Genomic DNA, 15267 nt, shown 5'->3' on the forward strand with positions numbered 1-15267 from the left:
ACTGCAGCTTCTGGCATTGCCAGGACTAGAGCTGCCGGCCAATCAGATTGGATAGCAGCTCTCTGAGGTGGGACTGCCTTCTGAATAAGGGGCGGCAAGTCCCACCTCCAGCCAATTAATGACCCTTGGAGCGTTAAATGGGTGCAGGGCAGGCAGTATCGGTGGCAATGTGTTCACCGCCGAATCGTTGGCTGGCAGGAAGGAAAACTCCGCCATCGAAAACATCCTGGCCAAGATATGGGTGGTACATAGGATTAGAATACTATAGTTTCTCCTCTTAATCTGGGTTTACATCTCCTGTCTTTCAAGTTAAATGAAATTGAGAAGGGTCAATTCAGCTCCAGGTCAACATGATTCCACAGCACAAAATGGGGAGATGGTGGTATAGTGATAATGTTACTGGATTAGTGATCCAAAGACCCATGCTCTGGGAACACAGGTTCAAATCTCACCATGGCAGCTGGTGGAATTTAAATGCAACTAATAAACCTGGAATATAAAGCTAGTCTTAGTACTGTAATGGTGGCCGTGACAACTATCATCAATTGTTCTAAAACCCACCTGATTCACTAGTATCCTTCAGAGAAGGAAATCTGCCATCCTCACCTGGTCTGGTCCACATGTAACTCCAGACCCACAGCAATGTGGTTGACTCTTAACTGACCTCCGAAATGGTCTAGAAAACCACTCAGTTCAAGGACAATTAGGGATGGGCAACAAATGCTGGCCTTGTCAGTGATGCCCACATTCCATGAAAGAATAAAATAAATTGTTAACCTCACAGCTTAGACAGGCTATAAGGGTGACTAGAAACTGAAATAGAATAATTCGCACTAGCCCTTCTTAGTTTATAGAGCTGGTGAGAGTTAGGGGAATTTAAAGAGAGTTTACTCTGAGAGCTTACATTTAACTCATGCTACACTTGATCTGATGGTGCTCAATACTGACACTTGTGCAAAAGTAGGAAAGCATTCCATTCTTTTACACTGACATCCACATCTTGATCAATGCAACAATAAAAATGCCATTCTCTTTGTTATCTGCTCAATCAGGTTGAACCAGACAGTGCTCAATTTTACTTCCCTGTTTGATGCACTGAAGTGGCCAGAGGACCGCATTGGTTTATCCTGGCCTTTTACAAACTTCAAATTCTTTATCAAACTTCTACCTCCATAATATTGTCCGTGTTCACCCTGACCTCATCCACATCACATTATTTATCTTTCATTATCTCATCTTTATTTCTGAAGCACCCTCATTAGCTGCTTCCCAAGCTCTTTTATGTATAAATTTCTATCTAGTCCAAAGTCTCACCACCCACATTCTGTCCTACACCAAGCCCCACTAACCCATCATCTTTAACTTGCCAACCTTCACTGGTCATCCTGTCTCTCAGTGATCCAAATTCAAAATTCTTAGGGCAAAATCATCCCAAATTTGCACAAAGTGCAGTAGCAGGCAGGAAAAAAGTCATTTTACCCACCAGCCGTAATGGCGGGTTTTCGCGCCGTATTGTTCCATTCCGACCTCATAAATTATACAGCCACAGGAAACACACCATCTCACTGGCGGATGGCCGCTGATTTGCCTGCTGTGCCATTACCTCACTGCTTCCTTATGCAGGGTGCCATATTTAAACTTCAGCTGCACACACACTTCTCAATGCTTGCAGCCCAGGACTGCTACAGTGAAGACATGGCCCCAAAAGTCAAGAAGAGTGCAGCCCCCCACCCTCCCCGATTCAGTGACCCATCCCTGAGATGCCTTCTGGATGCCATGGAGGCCCGCTGCAATGTCCTCTACCCCAGCCCTGGCCACAGGAAGCCCATCAGTCTCACCACTCCCACTTGGGAGGCGGTGGCAGAGGTGGTCAGTGCCAATGCTGAGCACAAGAGGTCAGCCATCCAGTGCAGAAAACTGATGAATGATCCCATCACTCTAAACACACACTCACAAGGCCATCCCACATTAACTGGCCTCTCCCTCACTGACAGCTTAAGGGACATCACCACTCACACTCTCACACACATCCTCACATCTCCATCTGGCCCCATCTCCTCTGGAGACTGCCTCCTCAGCCTTCACAATCTTGAGGCCACTTGCACAGATCAACATGTGCCCCCACAGACACCCTGGGATACCCCCCTTCCCTAGTACAACCCTCGCTCTGCAGCCTCTCCCCTAGTCTGAGGCCACTTCATCCCCTTCCGCAAACAAGCCCTAGTCCTACAGCCGTTGAAAAGCCACACCCACCTTACGGCTGGTCTGGTAGGTAGATACCTGCCCGTGAGCCCCCTTAAAAGTGATGTGGTGCTGCCTGCAAAGCCTGGTGCTGATAACCATGAGTGCTGCCCGAAGCAAGACAGGCAAACAAACCTCAAAGTCCTGAGTGAAGTGCAGTTTGCCAGGCGCACGTAGCTTATGTGCAGTTGCGAAACATGTCGGATGATCCAAAGTGGCGGGATGATTCCGGCGAACAGGGCTTATAAAGAGATGCTAAAGTATTGAAATTAGGTTCCCGACGTGTGGCAACGGAAAACTCAGTCCGCCATTGACAGGTGGAGCGGATGATCGCAAATTGGTTTCACGACAGCGTGAAACCGATTTTTGGCAGTCTTGCCCTGTTGTTCTCTCCCACCCGCCATGATGCCCAATGCCAACAAGGCTGGAAAATTCCGGCCTTTGTCCTATTTCCAAATCCCTCTGTAGCTTCAATCCCATCTTGCCACTTCTTTGTAGAAACAAATAACTTCCATTTGGCACTTCTCTCTGCCAGAAAATTCACAAACTTGAGCCATGTCACTCCGTGGTACAGTGTAATTAGTGTGGGTACAAATTGTACAAACTGTGTCCAGCACTATGTAAAGTTAAAGCATTTTTGTTTCTGGCTGTTACCCCAAACAAAAGACTTGTTAAATTTAACCAGTGAGTAAATGTGCTTTATGCAGACTATGAAAGACACAAGCTCAATCCCTGGTAAACATGTTTATAAAAAAAACAGATTTACGGTTTTATTACGCACAATGTACAGAGGAAATATCCTTCCCCTCATCCACACAAACCTAAATTATTTATATGTAAAATGAAGATTTTCGATGTGCAACACAGGCAAGTAGAAATATGGGTTGAATCAGTGCAAAACGTGGATGGTTGATTCACAAAATGCAGTTATATATTTTATTATTGGAGACTAAACAAAAAGTTTTTGATGCTTCTACAGCTATGCAAGTACAAATGTTAAACAAGATCACAATTCTCTTTATCTTCCTTTAAACAGTTGAAGTTTTAAATGTTCATGTCATCTTCCCCAATGAAGATAGATATGGTAAGTTAATAAGTTGTGCTCCAAATGGTAGTTGACAGTAGTAAAGCACAATTCTATCGTCCATTGCAAAAATGTTCTTCTCTGGGTTGAAATGTTTTTCAGATTCTCTTCCCCAATTACTGGCATCTGGTTTGGGCCTGCTGAAATCCGCATGTTTGTTTGTGTCACATGCCTTTTGCTAACATGTTATTTTGCTGCAAACTGATTGCAAAGATTCTCCTGAATTTCTGCATGGAATATACTCACAATGTTGTTTTAATCTAAGTTAGGTTGGAGCTATATCAGGTTCAGAATACTTAGCAGAGGATTTTATCTCACCGCAAACTATTGAAATTTACACATTTTCAAAAGTGATACAGTTGCACTTGATGTGTTTGGTGCTAGAAATGAATCATTTAAGTAGGAGATTAAACTCTAACTGTTCAATCTATTTATCCCATTTCCTTTCCAAGCAGTGAATTTAGTCTTTTTTTAAGCTTTATGCACTCCTGGAAAAAAAGAGCACATGATACAGAATGGGGAAAAGTGTGATAGGCAGTCTATTTCATCAGCCAGGTAGGGAAGGTAACATGACTGACAATTATGACATAAGTGTTATGTAGTTCTTCTTCCTAAATTGATTAACCTGAAAGGTCACCATTCTCCATTATGTATTCTGTACATACATGTATGAGGATAATTTAAAAATATTTGTAATTGATTTAAGCACCAGCGCTCTCACTGTCACATGAGCTGCCTTTCATTTCTTTCCAAAGATGATTGTTCATATTCCAGGCGGAAATTAAGTATTAGAAATCATGAGGTTGGAGTCATCTTAGTACACAGTGTGAAAATTTAGCTGTTGATTGAACACAAAGACATATTTTAAAAAAATATTTACAAAATAAATTTATTGTTGCCTAGAATAGGGGTCATTTTTAAGTCTTCAGTTTAACTCAGCTCCCAGTGATGGAGGACTCCTGCTATAAAGCAGCTGTATTTAAAACAACAATCACAGTTCACAAATGAGCACAAGTAGGGTGGTGGTTATCTATGTCAGAGGAAACAGTTCTTTTTAAGCTCTGCCCAGCTGGACAGAAATACTGAACATGGGGAGGCATCAATGAAAAGAAAAATGACAGAGGATCAGCAACAAATGTGCAAAGTACTAACATTCCTGCCAGTCACACATTTCATAATATCAGAGAGGATGGAAAGTTCAGTAAAAACATTGTGGAGATTGAGGTTGCATGCCTGTTGCAAGGATGGCTTCCAAGGACGTAATAGCTCTGGAGAGAGTGCAGAGGAGGTTTACAAGAATGTTGCCAGGGTTAGAAAAGAGTAGCAATGAGGAGAGATTGGATAGGTTGGGGTTATTTTCCTTAGAACAAAGAAGGCTGAGAGGTGACTTGATTGAGGCATATAAAATTATGAGGGGAATAGATAGAGTGGACAGGATAAAATTGTTTCCCTTGATGGAGAATTCTAGAACTGGGGACATAGATCCAAGATAAGTGGCAGAAGGTGTAGGGGGAACATGAGGAAGAACTTTTTTACGCAGAGGGCAGTGGGTGTCTGGAATTCACTGCCCAAGTTGGTGGTAGAGGCAGCAACTTTAAACTCTTTTAAAAAGTACCTGGATCTGCACCTTAAGTGCTGTAAGCTGCAGGGCTATGTGCAGGGTGCAGGAAGGTGGGATTAGAAGGGGCACCTGGGTGTCCTCAGGCTGGTATGGACAAGATGGGCCGAATGGCCTCCTTCTGTGCTGTAACTTTTTTATGGTTCTGTGGTTCTCTGTGAAACTTTAATCAATCCCTGCGGGCCCTGATAACAAGCCATACCAAATATGGATGCCAGATTTCTGCCACCTTAAACAGGATGACAGATACCTTACCGGTGGTCTTACAAGATCAGCTCTAAGCTGTTTTCCTGCAGAGACAGGAGTGACATGCCTCCAGCCAGGAGAGGGATGATCGTGAAAAAGGACATGAAAGTGGGAACTCCACTCAAAGCACTGCTGCTTCTCAACTGTTGCACCCACCATCCCTTCAAATCAGTATCTCCCATGCTGCCTTCTCTCCTAATAGCCTAATTTTTCCCTGCACAGGTGCAGGTGGGACAGTCTTTGGTGGGGTCCTCACAAGCATCAAAACCCAGTGGCTGTCAGCCATTAGCATCTCAAAGTTAAAACAGGGATCAGAGCAGTCTGTCACTGCCTCTGCTACAATCATAGCACCATTTAGAATGTTAGAGAAAGTAAAAGAAAAGCTCTGTAATTCACCAAGCATGTGCCCATAGGCGTTTATGAAAATGTTTTGTTCATATCTCTTAACTAAATTATAGTTTCTATAATTGACTATGAATTGAAACTTCTGTCTTTATTTTTTGCCATATTTTGGTTAGTGTAGTTCAGATAAAATAATTAACCCTAAATCTTGGTAAGTTGCTGACTGAAATATACATAAGATATTCTCATGTCATATGGGATACCAGAAAATGCCTAGTTACTATGAAATTGCATACAGGCTAAACTATTGTTCAACATTTATTCACAAATTAAATGAGGGCCTGAATCTTAACTTTCAGATTCACTCGCAGTGGGGGAGGTCGACAACACATAAGAACATGGAAGTTTCAGCAGTGTATTTATCAGTGACTTTGTAACCGAGCCAATGCATTTGCTTCTGACTTCTAAGTTTCCTGACCAATTAGAACGAGTGGGTGTGATGACAGCCTGCATCAGTCTATTTCAGCTCCAGTATTTAAAGGGACTCTGCGAGTATCAGAATTGAAGCATTGTAGATATGTTTTGATAGAGCCAGAACCTGCACAGATGGCAAGGCAGCACCACATTTCAGTGATACATCCCTGGAGGTAATGCTGTGGCCTGTAAGGACCCACAGGAAGATTGTGTTCCTTACAGATGGGAGAAAGAAGTCAACATCAGAAAAACAAGCAAGAGTAGCTGAAAGAGGAGGTCAGCAGCAGGAGGTTACTTCGCTTCTGGATACAGTGCCACAAAAGCTTTGGTAACCTGATCAGGGCAGGAAAGGTGAATGCATGGCAATTTAAAGTACAAGGTCCCTCACTCTGCATTCCCCAGCCTTCTCCTGCACTTCACTTCTAATACCAGCACATCTTGCAGCTGCACCCATCCCTCTGTCGAATCACCTCCTTGCATCCCCAGTTGACCATCCACCAGTGACACTCACCCTCATCCTATAACAATGTCACACTCATCCCTCCACATATGTTGTTCTTTCATTTTCTCAATACATTTCATTGCTTATACTTACAGGTCTCTTCTTTCTCACCTTGCAGGAGACGAGAGCACAGACACCAGGAAGAGGCAGAGAACCTTCTGTCATCTCCACCTTGACTGGTGCAGAGTAGATGGTGATGAAGGTAAGGTAGGTATTGACATCCTGGTCATTGGAAATGGAGAGATGGGAGTATCTCAGCTACCTGATGATAGAATTGAATATAACGCAGTTACATGAATATAATGCTTACACATGTTGGCTTGATATCAGCAGCCATTGAAATATGATGATCTGCGCAATGATGACTTAGAACTGACAAGGTGAGAGGATTCTTTCATCTCCTGCAGGTCCCAAACATCTCAGGAAATGGTGCGGGAGAAGGACAAAGACTTCTTAGAGGAGGTCACTCTGTCTGAGAATGCACTGTCACAGGGCTCATGCACACCCTCCACAAGCTCAGGTACACAGGCCTTGGGGGGGAATGGCCAAGACGGATAGTTGGATTGTCAAATGGTGAAGCACACATCACATGTGAGAAGGAGCAGCTGGTGGAGACAGATATAGCAGTGGAAACAGGTACATCTGTGGAGAGTCCCCTTCAGAGGGTGCAGGACACATCAAGCAGAGCTCAGCTAGACACTGTTGTTGAGCCTTGGGACCTTCGTTGAAGAAGACTATTCTGGAGCAGCATTAGAAAATGTGGGAGGTTTTGTCAGCTTTTCCGGATGTGGTACGTACAATTGGAGAGAGATTGAGGAGTCTGTTTCTAGTACAAGCACCATAATGTCTTACGCATTTGTACTGATATCCACATCCATGGAAAGAGTGCTCACCTGAGTGAGCATCAGACACAACAGGCAACTGAGTGCATGCTGGCCTTCATCAATGTCTGCACTCTCAGTAAACTATCTTATTGAGGAATGGGAAAAGCCTCACATTGGCCACTCAGCACCTCAATGAAACCCAAAATTGCTCTCCAGCTCTTGGTTAACAGGGAAGTGCAGGTGGGTCATGAGAGGGAAGATGGAGATGGAAGTGGAACTTTGCTCAAAGTGTTTCTACTTCTTATCCTTGCCTTCCCCACCATTCAGATCCCCGCCTGCTGCCTCCCATCCTGATGGCAAACCCTGCCGTTGCACAAGTGAAAGTGAGGCTGTATTTGACAAGGGCCTCACAGGCTCCAAAACCCAGAGGAAGTTGGCTAAGAGCATCTTAGCTGTCAAAGCAGGGATATGAGCAGCCTGCCTCTAGCTCTACTGAAGCCCTTTGTGTTGCACCATGTAGAAATAATAGGAAAAGGAAGATAAATTATTTGTAGTTGCACCAGGGTATTCACTCAGGTGTTTACACACATTCACACAGTTTAACACTGTGTTGCATTGTCACATTTATGATTCATGTTTATGAACCATAAAATCTATTTCAGAGCTCCATTACTTTGTCCTCCCCATTTTTGCCTGTTGTCTGCCAAATGGCCTTATGAAGAATGGTATGACTGGAGTTAATAACAAGCAATGGGTGCCTGTGAGAGAGATGAATTTGTGCTGGAGGCTAGGATCTCAGTGGGTTCAGAATTGGTGTTAGGAACAAAGGAGCAGGAGTGAATCATTCAGCCCCTCGAGCATGCGCCACCATTTAACTAGATCATGGCTGATCCCCTACCTCAATGCCATCTTCCTGCACTATCCTCATGTCCCTTGATGTCATTGGTATCTAGAAATCTGTCAACCTCTGCTTTGAACATACACAATAACTGAGCTACCACAGCCCTCTGAAGTAGAGAATTCCAAAGATTCATCACCATCTGAGTGAAGAAATCCCTCTTCATCTTGGTCCTTATGACCTGCCTCTTATTCTGAGACTGTATCCCCTGGTTCTAAACCACCCCCCACAACCAGGGGAAACACCCTCCCAGCATTCGCCCTGTAAGAATTTTGTACACTTCAATGAGATCACCTCTCATTCTTTTAAACTCTTGAGAATACAGGCCCAGTCTCCTCATAGGACAATCCCACCACCCCAGGGATTAGTCTGGTGAACCTTCGCTGCACTCCTTCTATGGCCAGTATATCTTTCCTTAGGTAAGGAGACCAAAACTGCATAAAATGCTCCAGGTGTGATCTCAACAGAGCCCTATATAACTGCAGCAAGACTTCCTTACTCCTGTACTTAAATTCCCTTGCAATAAAGGTTACCATGCCATTTGCCTTCCTAATTGCTTGTTCACCTGCCTGTTGGCTTTCAGTGACTTATGAACAAGAACTCCTGGCTCCTTTTGGACATCAACACTTCCCAGTCTCTCCCCATTTAATAAATACTCTGCATTTCTGTTTTCAAATCAAAATGGATAACTTCACACTTTTCCACATTATATTCCATCTGTCATGTCCTTGCCCACTCACTTAGCCTGTCTAATTCCTTGAAGCCTCTTTGCATCCACCTCACATTCCCACCAATTTTTGTGTCATCAGCAAACTTGGAAATATTACATTTGGGCCCCATACCCAAATCATTGATATAGATCAGGGGTCTCCAACCTCGGTCCCGGAGAGCCCCAATCCAGTTAGCTCAACTGTTTTTAAAGACTGGGAACATCTGTCAGTTATTGATCAATGAAGCAAGTAATTTGTTCAATTAAGAGAACTCTGGTCCTTGACAGCTGAATTTACAGATATTCCCAGCCAGATTTTGGTCCCAAACGATCTTTAAATTACTTAATTTAGCAAATTGTCTGCTGAATTGATCACAGTGAAATTGATTCAAGTCTTAAATTGGTGATTTAGTGGTGACCAAAAAACCTGCTGGACTGGGGCTCTCCAGGAGCAGGGTTGGAAATCCCTGATATAGATTGTTAATAGCTGGGGCCCAAGCACTGATCTTTGTGGCACCCCACCAATCACAGGCTGCCAACCTGAGAATGATCCAGAATCTTTACAGTGCAGAAGGAGGCCATTCAGCCCATCAAGTAGGTACTGGCTCTCTGAAAGAGCATTCTACCTAGTCCCACTCCCCTGCCTTATCCCTGTAACCTTGCACATTCTTTCTTTCCAATACAATCCAATTCCCTTTTGAATGCCTTAATCGAACCTGCCTCCATCACCCTCTCAGGAAGTTCGTTCCGGACTTCAACTACCCTCTGGGTGAAAAAATTTTCCTCACATCACTTTTACTCCTTTTGCCAATTATTTTGAATCTGTGCCCTCTAGTTCTTGATGCTCCCTTGAGGTGGGAACAGTTTCTCCCTATTTACCCTATCCATAACCCTCAGGATCTTGAATACCTCTATTAAGTCTCCTCTCAGCCTTCTTTTATCCAATGGAACAATACCAACCTCCCTAATAGATCCTCATAGCTACAGTTCTTTAACCCTGGAATCATTCTTGTGAATCTCCTCTGTACTCTCTCCAATGCTTTCACATCCTTCCTCAGGCATGGTGCCCAGAACTGGACACAGTACTCCAGATGAGGACTAATAACTCTCATACAAGTTTAGCATAACTTCCTTACTCTTGTACTCAGTGCCCCTATTAATAAAGCCTAAGATACTATATGCTTTATTAACTGCTGTCTCAACATGCCCTGCCATCTTCAATAACTCATGTACATATACATTGAGGTCCCTCTGTTCCTGCACCCCCTTCAGAGTTTCTCCATTTATATTATACTGTCCCTCCATATTTGTCCTGCCAAAATGAATCACCTCATACTACTCTGCATTGAACTTCATCTGCCACTTGTCTGCCCAATCCACCAACCTGTCTATGTCCTTTTGAAGTTCAAGACTATCCTCATCACAGTTGACAAAGTTTCAAATCTTTGTATCATTTCCAAATTTTTAAATCATGCCCTGAACACCACTGTCTAGGTATTAATATCCATCAGGATGAACAAGGGTCCCAACGCTGACCCCCTGGGGAACTCCACTACAGATCTTCCTCCAAACTGAAGAACAACCATTTATCATTACTCTCTGTTTCCTATCACTTAGCCAATTTCTTATCCAAGTGCCGACTTTCCCTTTTTTATCCATTTATCCCTACTCTCTGTTTTCTGTCTGTTAACCAATCCTCAACCCATGTCAGTATATTACCTCTAATTCCATGTGCTCTAATTTTGCTGACTAACCTCTTGTGTGGGACCTTATTGAAAGCCTTCTGAAGATCCAAATATACCACATCCACTGGTTCTCCCTTATCTATCGCATTAGTAACATCCTCAAAAAACTCCAACAGCTTTGTCAAACATGATTTCCCTTTCATAAATCCAAATTGACTCTGCCCAATCCTACCATTATTTCAAAGTGCCCAGTTATCACATCTTATGTTATAGATTCTAGCATTTTCCCTACTACTGATGTCAGGCTAACAGGTCTGTAGTTTCCTGTTTTCTCCTTTCTTAAATAGTGGGGTTACATTTGCTATCTTCCAATCCATAGGCACCATTCCAGAAGCTATAGAATTTTGAAAGGTGATCACCAATGAACCCACTACCTCTACGGCCACCCTCTTTCAACACTCTGGGATGTAGATCATCAGGTCCAGGGGATTTACCAACTTTCAGTCCCATTAATTTCTCCAGCACTACTTTTTTACTAACACTAATTTCTTTCAGATCCTCAATCCCACTAGTCCCTTGGCTCTGCAATATTTCAGGGAAGTTCTTTTGTATCTTCCTCCATGAAGGCAGACTCAAAGTATTTGTTTAGTTTCTCTGCCATTTCCTTATTGCCCATTATAAATTCTCCATACTCTGCCTGTAATGGGCAGACTTTCAGAACAAGTCTTGTGAGCAAAAGCCTTTCATTTAGACAAGAGAGCAGCTGTGCTATTTTAGTATCTAAAGGCTTTCCACAAGTTTCACAAAGCCATCAATTCCTGCTTGCTCCCATCTTTTTGACCCTGACAAGATTCACACAGCTCAGGGAATCCAGAGACTGGCTATTAAAGCCAGAATGCTAGGTTAAATTTTAATTTAATTCCCTCTTAACATATTTAAAAATCTAGGGTTTCCTATACGTCTCCAAACACATGCTGGTTAAAGTTGTAAGTGAGTTAGATCATGATGGGTTTTTGACATGCTAGCCTTTTTGCTGATTTAACCCCCCCCACCCCACCTTCCTCTTTTGCATGTTAAAATTCTGCCCCTGAACTCTGATTCAGCTACTCACCACCTTAACCAACTGAATCACCAGGCAAGGTGGATTGCATATTTCAACATGTAAGATGATCTCAGGATTCATTGATATTACATTTGCTGGAGTGTCACTCTCAAGGTTTATTACATTATATAAGGTTTCTTACATTATATGAGCTACTTATTTTGTCCAGCCTTGGAATGTTGCCCAAATCAGCTATGTTCAACATGAATTTTATAGAAGGGGAATGTACAAGAACTGAAGATGGTGCACTGGAGAGAAATGGATTTGGAACTCATACAACACGCAATGGTATAATCTACACAGGGCAATGGAAAAATGACAAGGTAAGGAATGTACTCAAACAATCCAGTGTCAATATTTGAAAAAATAAACAATAGCTAGCATGAATGGGAGGTGTGTGACTACTAGCTGCTATATATTATCAAAATGTTTGCTACTAATGCTTAAATATTTTGAAAAATAGATTTTTCTTAAGTAGATCTCCTTAAAGGGGAAGAGGAATCTTAGATGAATACTTTTCTTCCAATGACTCCGTTTGTCTATTCAAACCAATTGATTAAAAATATAGGAACTGTCTGTAAAAATATCAAACATTTTCACTTCAACAGAGACCTTCGACCCAGAGCATAGGAATTAGGGCTAAAAGACATATGACATAAGGAAAGGATTTACTGTCCGTTAGGAGCAAGACTGGTGTTTGAATATAGGTTTAGAAAGCTATTACCCCAACAATTTGCTCAAGATTACGTGCACCAGCAATCTGTTCTGCAAAAATACATTAGTCTTTATTGTTTTGGGTTGTTTTCCATCCTGTTTGAAACCGTGACCAGTCCTTTTTTTTCTTATCAATCGAAGAATAAGTCAAATCTGTTGGCTCCAACAAACAAAGGAAACAGCAAAGGGGCTCCACGTTCCTGAGAACCTTTCTATGAATCATGACAGCCACTTAAACTTTGTGTTTTGGTATTGTAAGAATAAACTTACAATAAGTGCCCACACCTGCAACCATATTGGTAATTAGTTTATAATAGGCCTCTCAAAAAGCAAATTTATTTTTAAATTATGTCTTTGCCAAATAGAATTACATAGGAAGTGTTTAAAAAAGCAGCATCCCACAGTTATTTTTGCTTGTTTCAAAAGCTTTAGAAATATACATCAGGAAACCTACCCTGATAATTCACTGGGTAAGTAACTAACAGATCATGAGTTATATCACTGGTTGGTGGTGAATTAGTTATTCTTCATGGGGCTTACGATTGGACTACTTAAGTTGGCCTCAGTACCTCAAGCTCAACAAAAATCTGCTAGTGTTTCTACGCCTTATTGCCACCCTATTTGGAAATTGCAAATAATCTGAGAGTGGATGAGGCCAGTATTGCGTCCCGATCTAATCCAAAATCTCTGACAGGGCTAATGTACACTGGGGTTCCTGCTGCTGAAGTGCCTTGGCATGGCATAAATTCCATGGAGTTTCAGCGAGACTGAAGGTCCACCCGGCCATGTGTGAACAACAGAATTAGGCTGGGATGACATCACACGTTTTAAATCTTGTTACATCTGCCTTCCCAAGTGCCCTTTAAACCACAGTTTAAAAGTCGCAGTTTGTCAGGGCCTGTTCACCAGGGCAGAACCATATGGCTAAAGACACACTTAAATTGCTTGTCGATACTTTTGGCCAAATCTTGGGACTTATTGCAGATACTGAAATGTTTATTGTTGTACTGAGGAAGCCTTCCCCTACATTTTGCAATATCTTTGGAGAGTACAGTATTTCGACACAGTTGCTGAGCTCGTACATGAGGACTGAACAGTGGGCTTCCCAGTGGGAATCACACTTTACATGACATAAATGCAGGGGGAAGAAGAGGAGCCAGGAGACTCTAAGGGAGGCTAAGTTAACCAGGTAGTACCAGAGGAGTGATAGGCCATTACAGCACCACCCCATCCAGTGGGATATATATAATAACATTCAGGCACACTTTCTAAGACCTTATCCAGACGCTGTTTCAGAAGGCTGGAATCCAGCCATGAAACTTTGGAGGTTTCTGCAGCTGGATCTGCAACCAGGGCCACAGCATGGACAGTTCTTAAAGCACAGAGAAAATGATCATAGTGTTATGATCCCAGCTGAGGTTACCCCTGGACAAGCCTGATTCCAGGATGGAACCCTGTTTGATAGATCCTAACTTTTATTTGATTGTTTAAATACGTGGAGAGTAGCAACTGAACAGAGGCACAGAAGTCAGCTGATGAACTTTTGACAAAAGAAGAAAACATTTATTAAACAAGAAAAGATGAACTATATTACAGTACTCCTTTATCCACAACTATACCTTTACAGATATATACAGATTTGTAAGGATAACACAAGTTACAAAAGCTATCTTATACTTTAATGTTCACAGTAAGTACACAGTCCATGTAAATCTGTGGCACCCTGTGGTCAGACGCACCACACTGAAACCATGTGACATGCCACCTCAACCAGATGCTATGGATCTCTCCTCAACTCCCCCCGGATGCTTGTCACACCGTGAGCCAACTGGTGTCACTGCACTCCATCCTTCACACGAGGGTTTCTAATCTCCACTCTCTAAGACCTCGCTTTGGAATCTCCTCCCAAACCAAAACTTTCTCTCAGAAGCCTTCTGCAAGAGTTCACCTCCAGGGTTTTGAGCTCTCCTAATTTTCCTCTCCCCAGGGTCACCACATGCATTTAAGCTGTCTTACACACACTCTCTCTCACCGACTCAGCCGTCAACAGTACCACTGCTTCACATGCCCATAGCAGAGTTACAGACTCTTTGGACCTTCTAGCCTCTTGCAAACTGTTCTTGCTTTAAATCTGCTTTCTACAGCTTTTGTCTCTTTAAATCTGAAGTTTGGAGCCTTTCTCTTTGCCCCTCACTCTTAACTTCAGTTAACAGGACCTTTTCCGGGTTCCTGTCCTTCCTTTGACTAGAAGTTCTTCTTGGGACTTTCCCCTGTTTGTGTCTCACTCCTTTGGCCTTAGGACCTTTTGGTTCTTTTGGGAAATCTGCAGCACCCTCTCCTAGTGTTCAGTCTCTCTGGAGTCCTGGCTTCAAACTGAACTTAAAGCTGCTGTTTCTTTAGTTTTTCCGTGTGTGTCTGTGGGAGGGACCTGCCTCTTTGTACTATTGTTGCTAGGCAACAGCCAAACTCTTGTTTGTTTAATCCAGCTGCAACAGTTGTAAAAAAACTCATTAGAAATGCAGGCACCTTTTTAAAGTTAAACTAAAACTCAATTTGACCTTTCTTAATACACACATACAGAAATACAAATCAAACTTAAACTTTAAAGCTAAAACTAAAAAATTAATACATACAAATACCAATATAACTCACTTAAACCATCTCTTTTTCCTAACAATAGCCCTCAACATTTATGCCACAAACTCATTCTGGAGAACCACAGAGGACTTTTTAAAAGATCAGCCAATTTACTGTGAACTCCTCTATAAGCAAAATCAAGTTACTTCTTTGCCAGGACAGCTCATTTTATATAATTTAACAGCACTCCC

General features: G+C 42.5%; 1 protein-coding gene across 1 annotated transcript in view; it reads left to right on the forward strand.

The window, feature by feature from the left end:
• Window positions 1–15267, forward strand: part of morn2 (MORN repeat containing 2) — a 65978-nt gene that overhangs the window by 16622 nt on the left and 34089 nt on the right. Inside the window, exons 3-4 of the mRNA XM_078557555.1 lie at window positions 3278–3325; window positions 11942–12048. Of these exons, the coding sequence (XP_078413681.1) occupies window positions 3278–3325; window positions 11942–12048 (155 nt within the window). The remainder of the gene's footprint in view (window positions 1–3277; window positions 3326–11941; window positions 12049–15267) is intronic.

Source organism: Cetorhinus maximus, chromosome 14, assembly GCF_964194155.1.
Source record: "Cetorhinus maximus chromosome 14, sCetMax3.hap1.1, whole genome shotgun sequence".
In the NCBI taxonomy this organism is placed as follows: domain Eukaryota; kingdom Metazoa; phylum Chordata; class Chondrichthyes; order Lamniformes; family Cetorhinidae; genus Cetorhinus; species Cetorhinus maximus.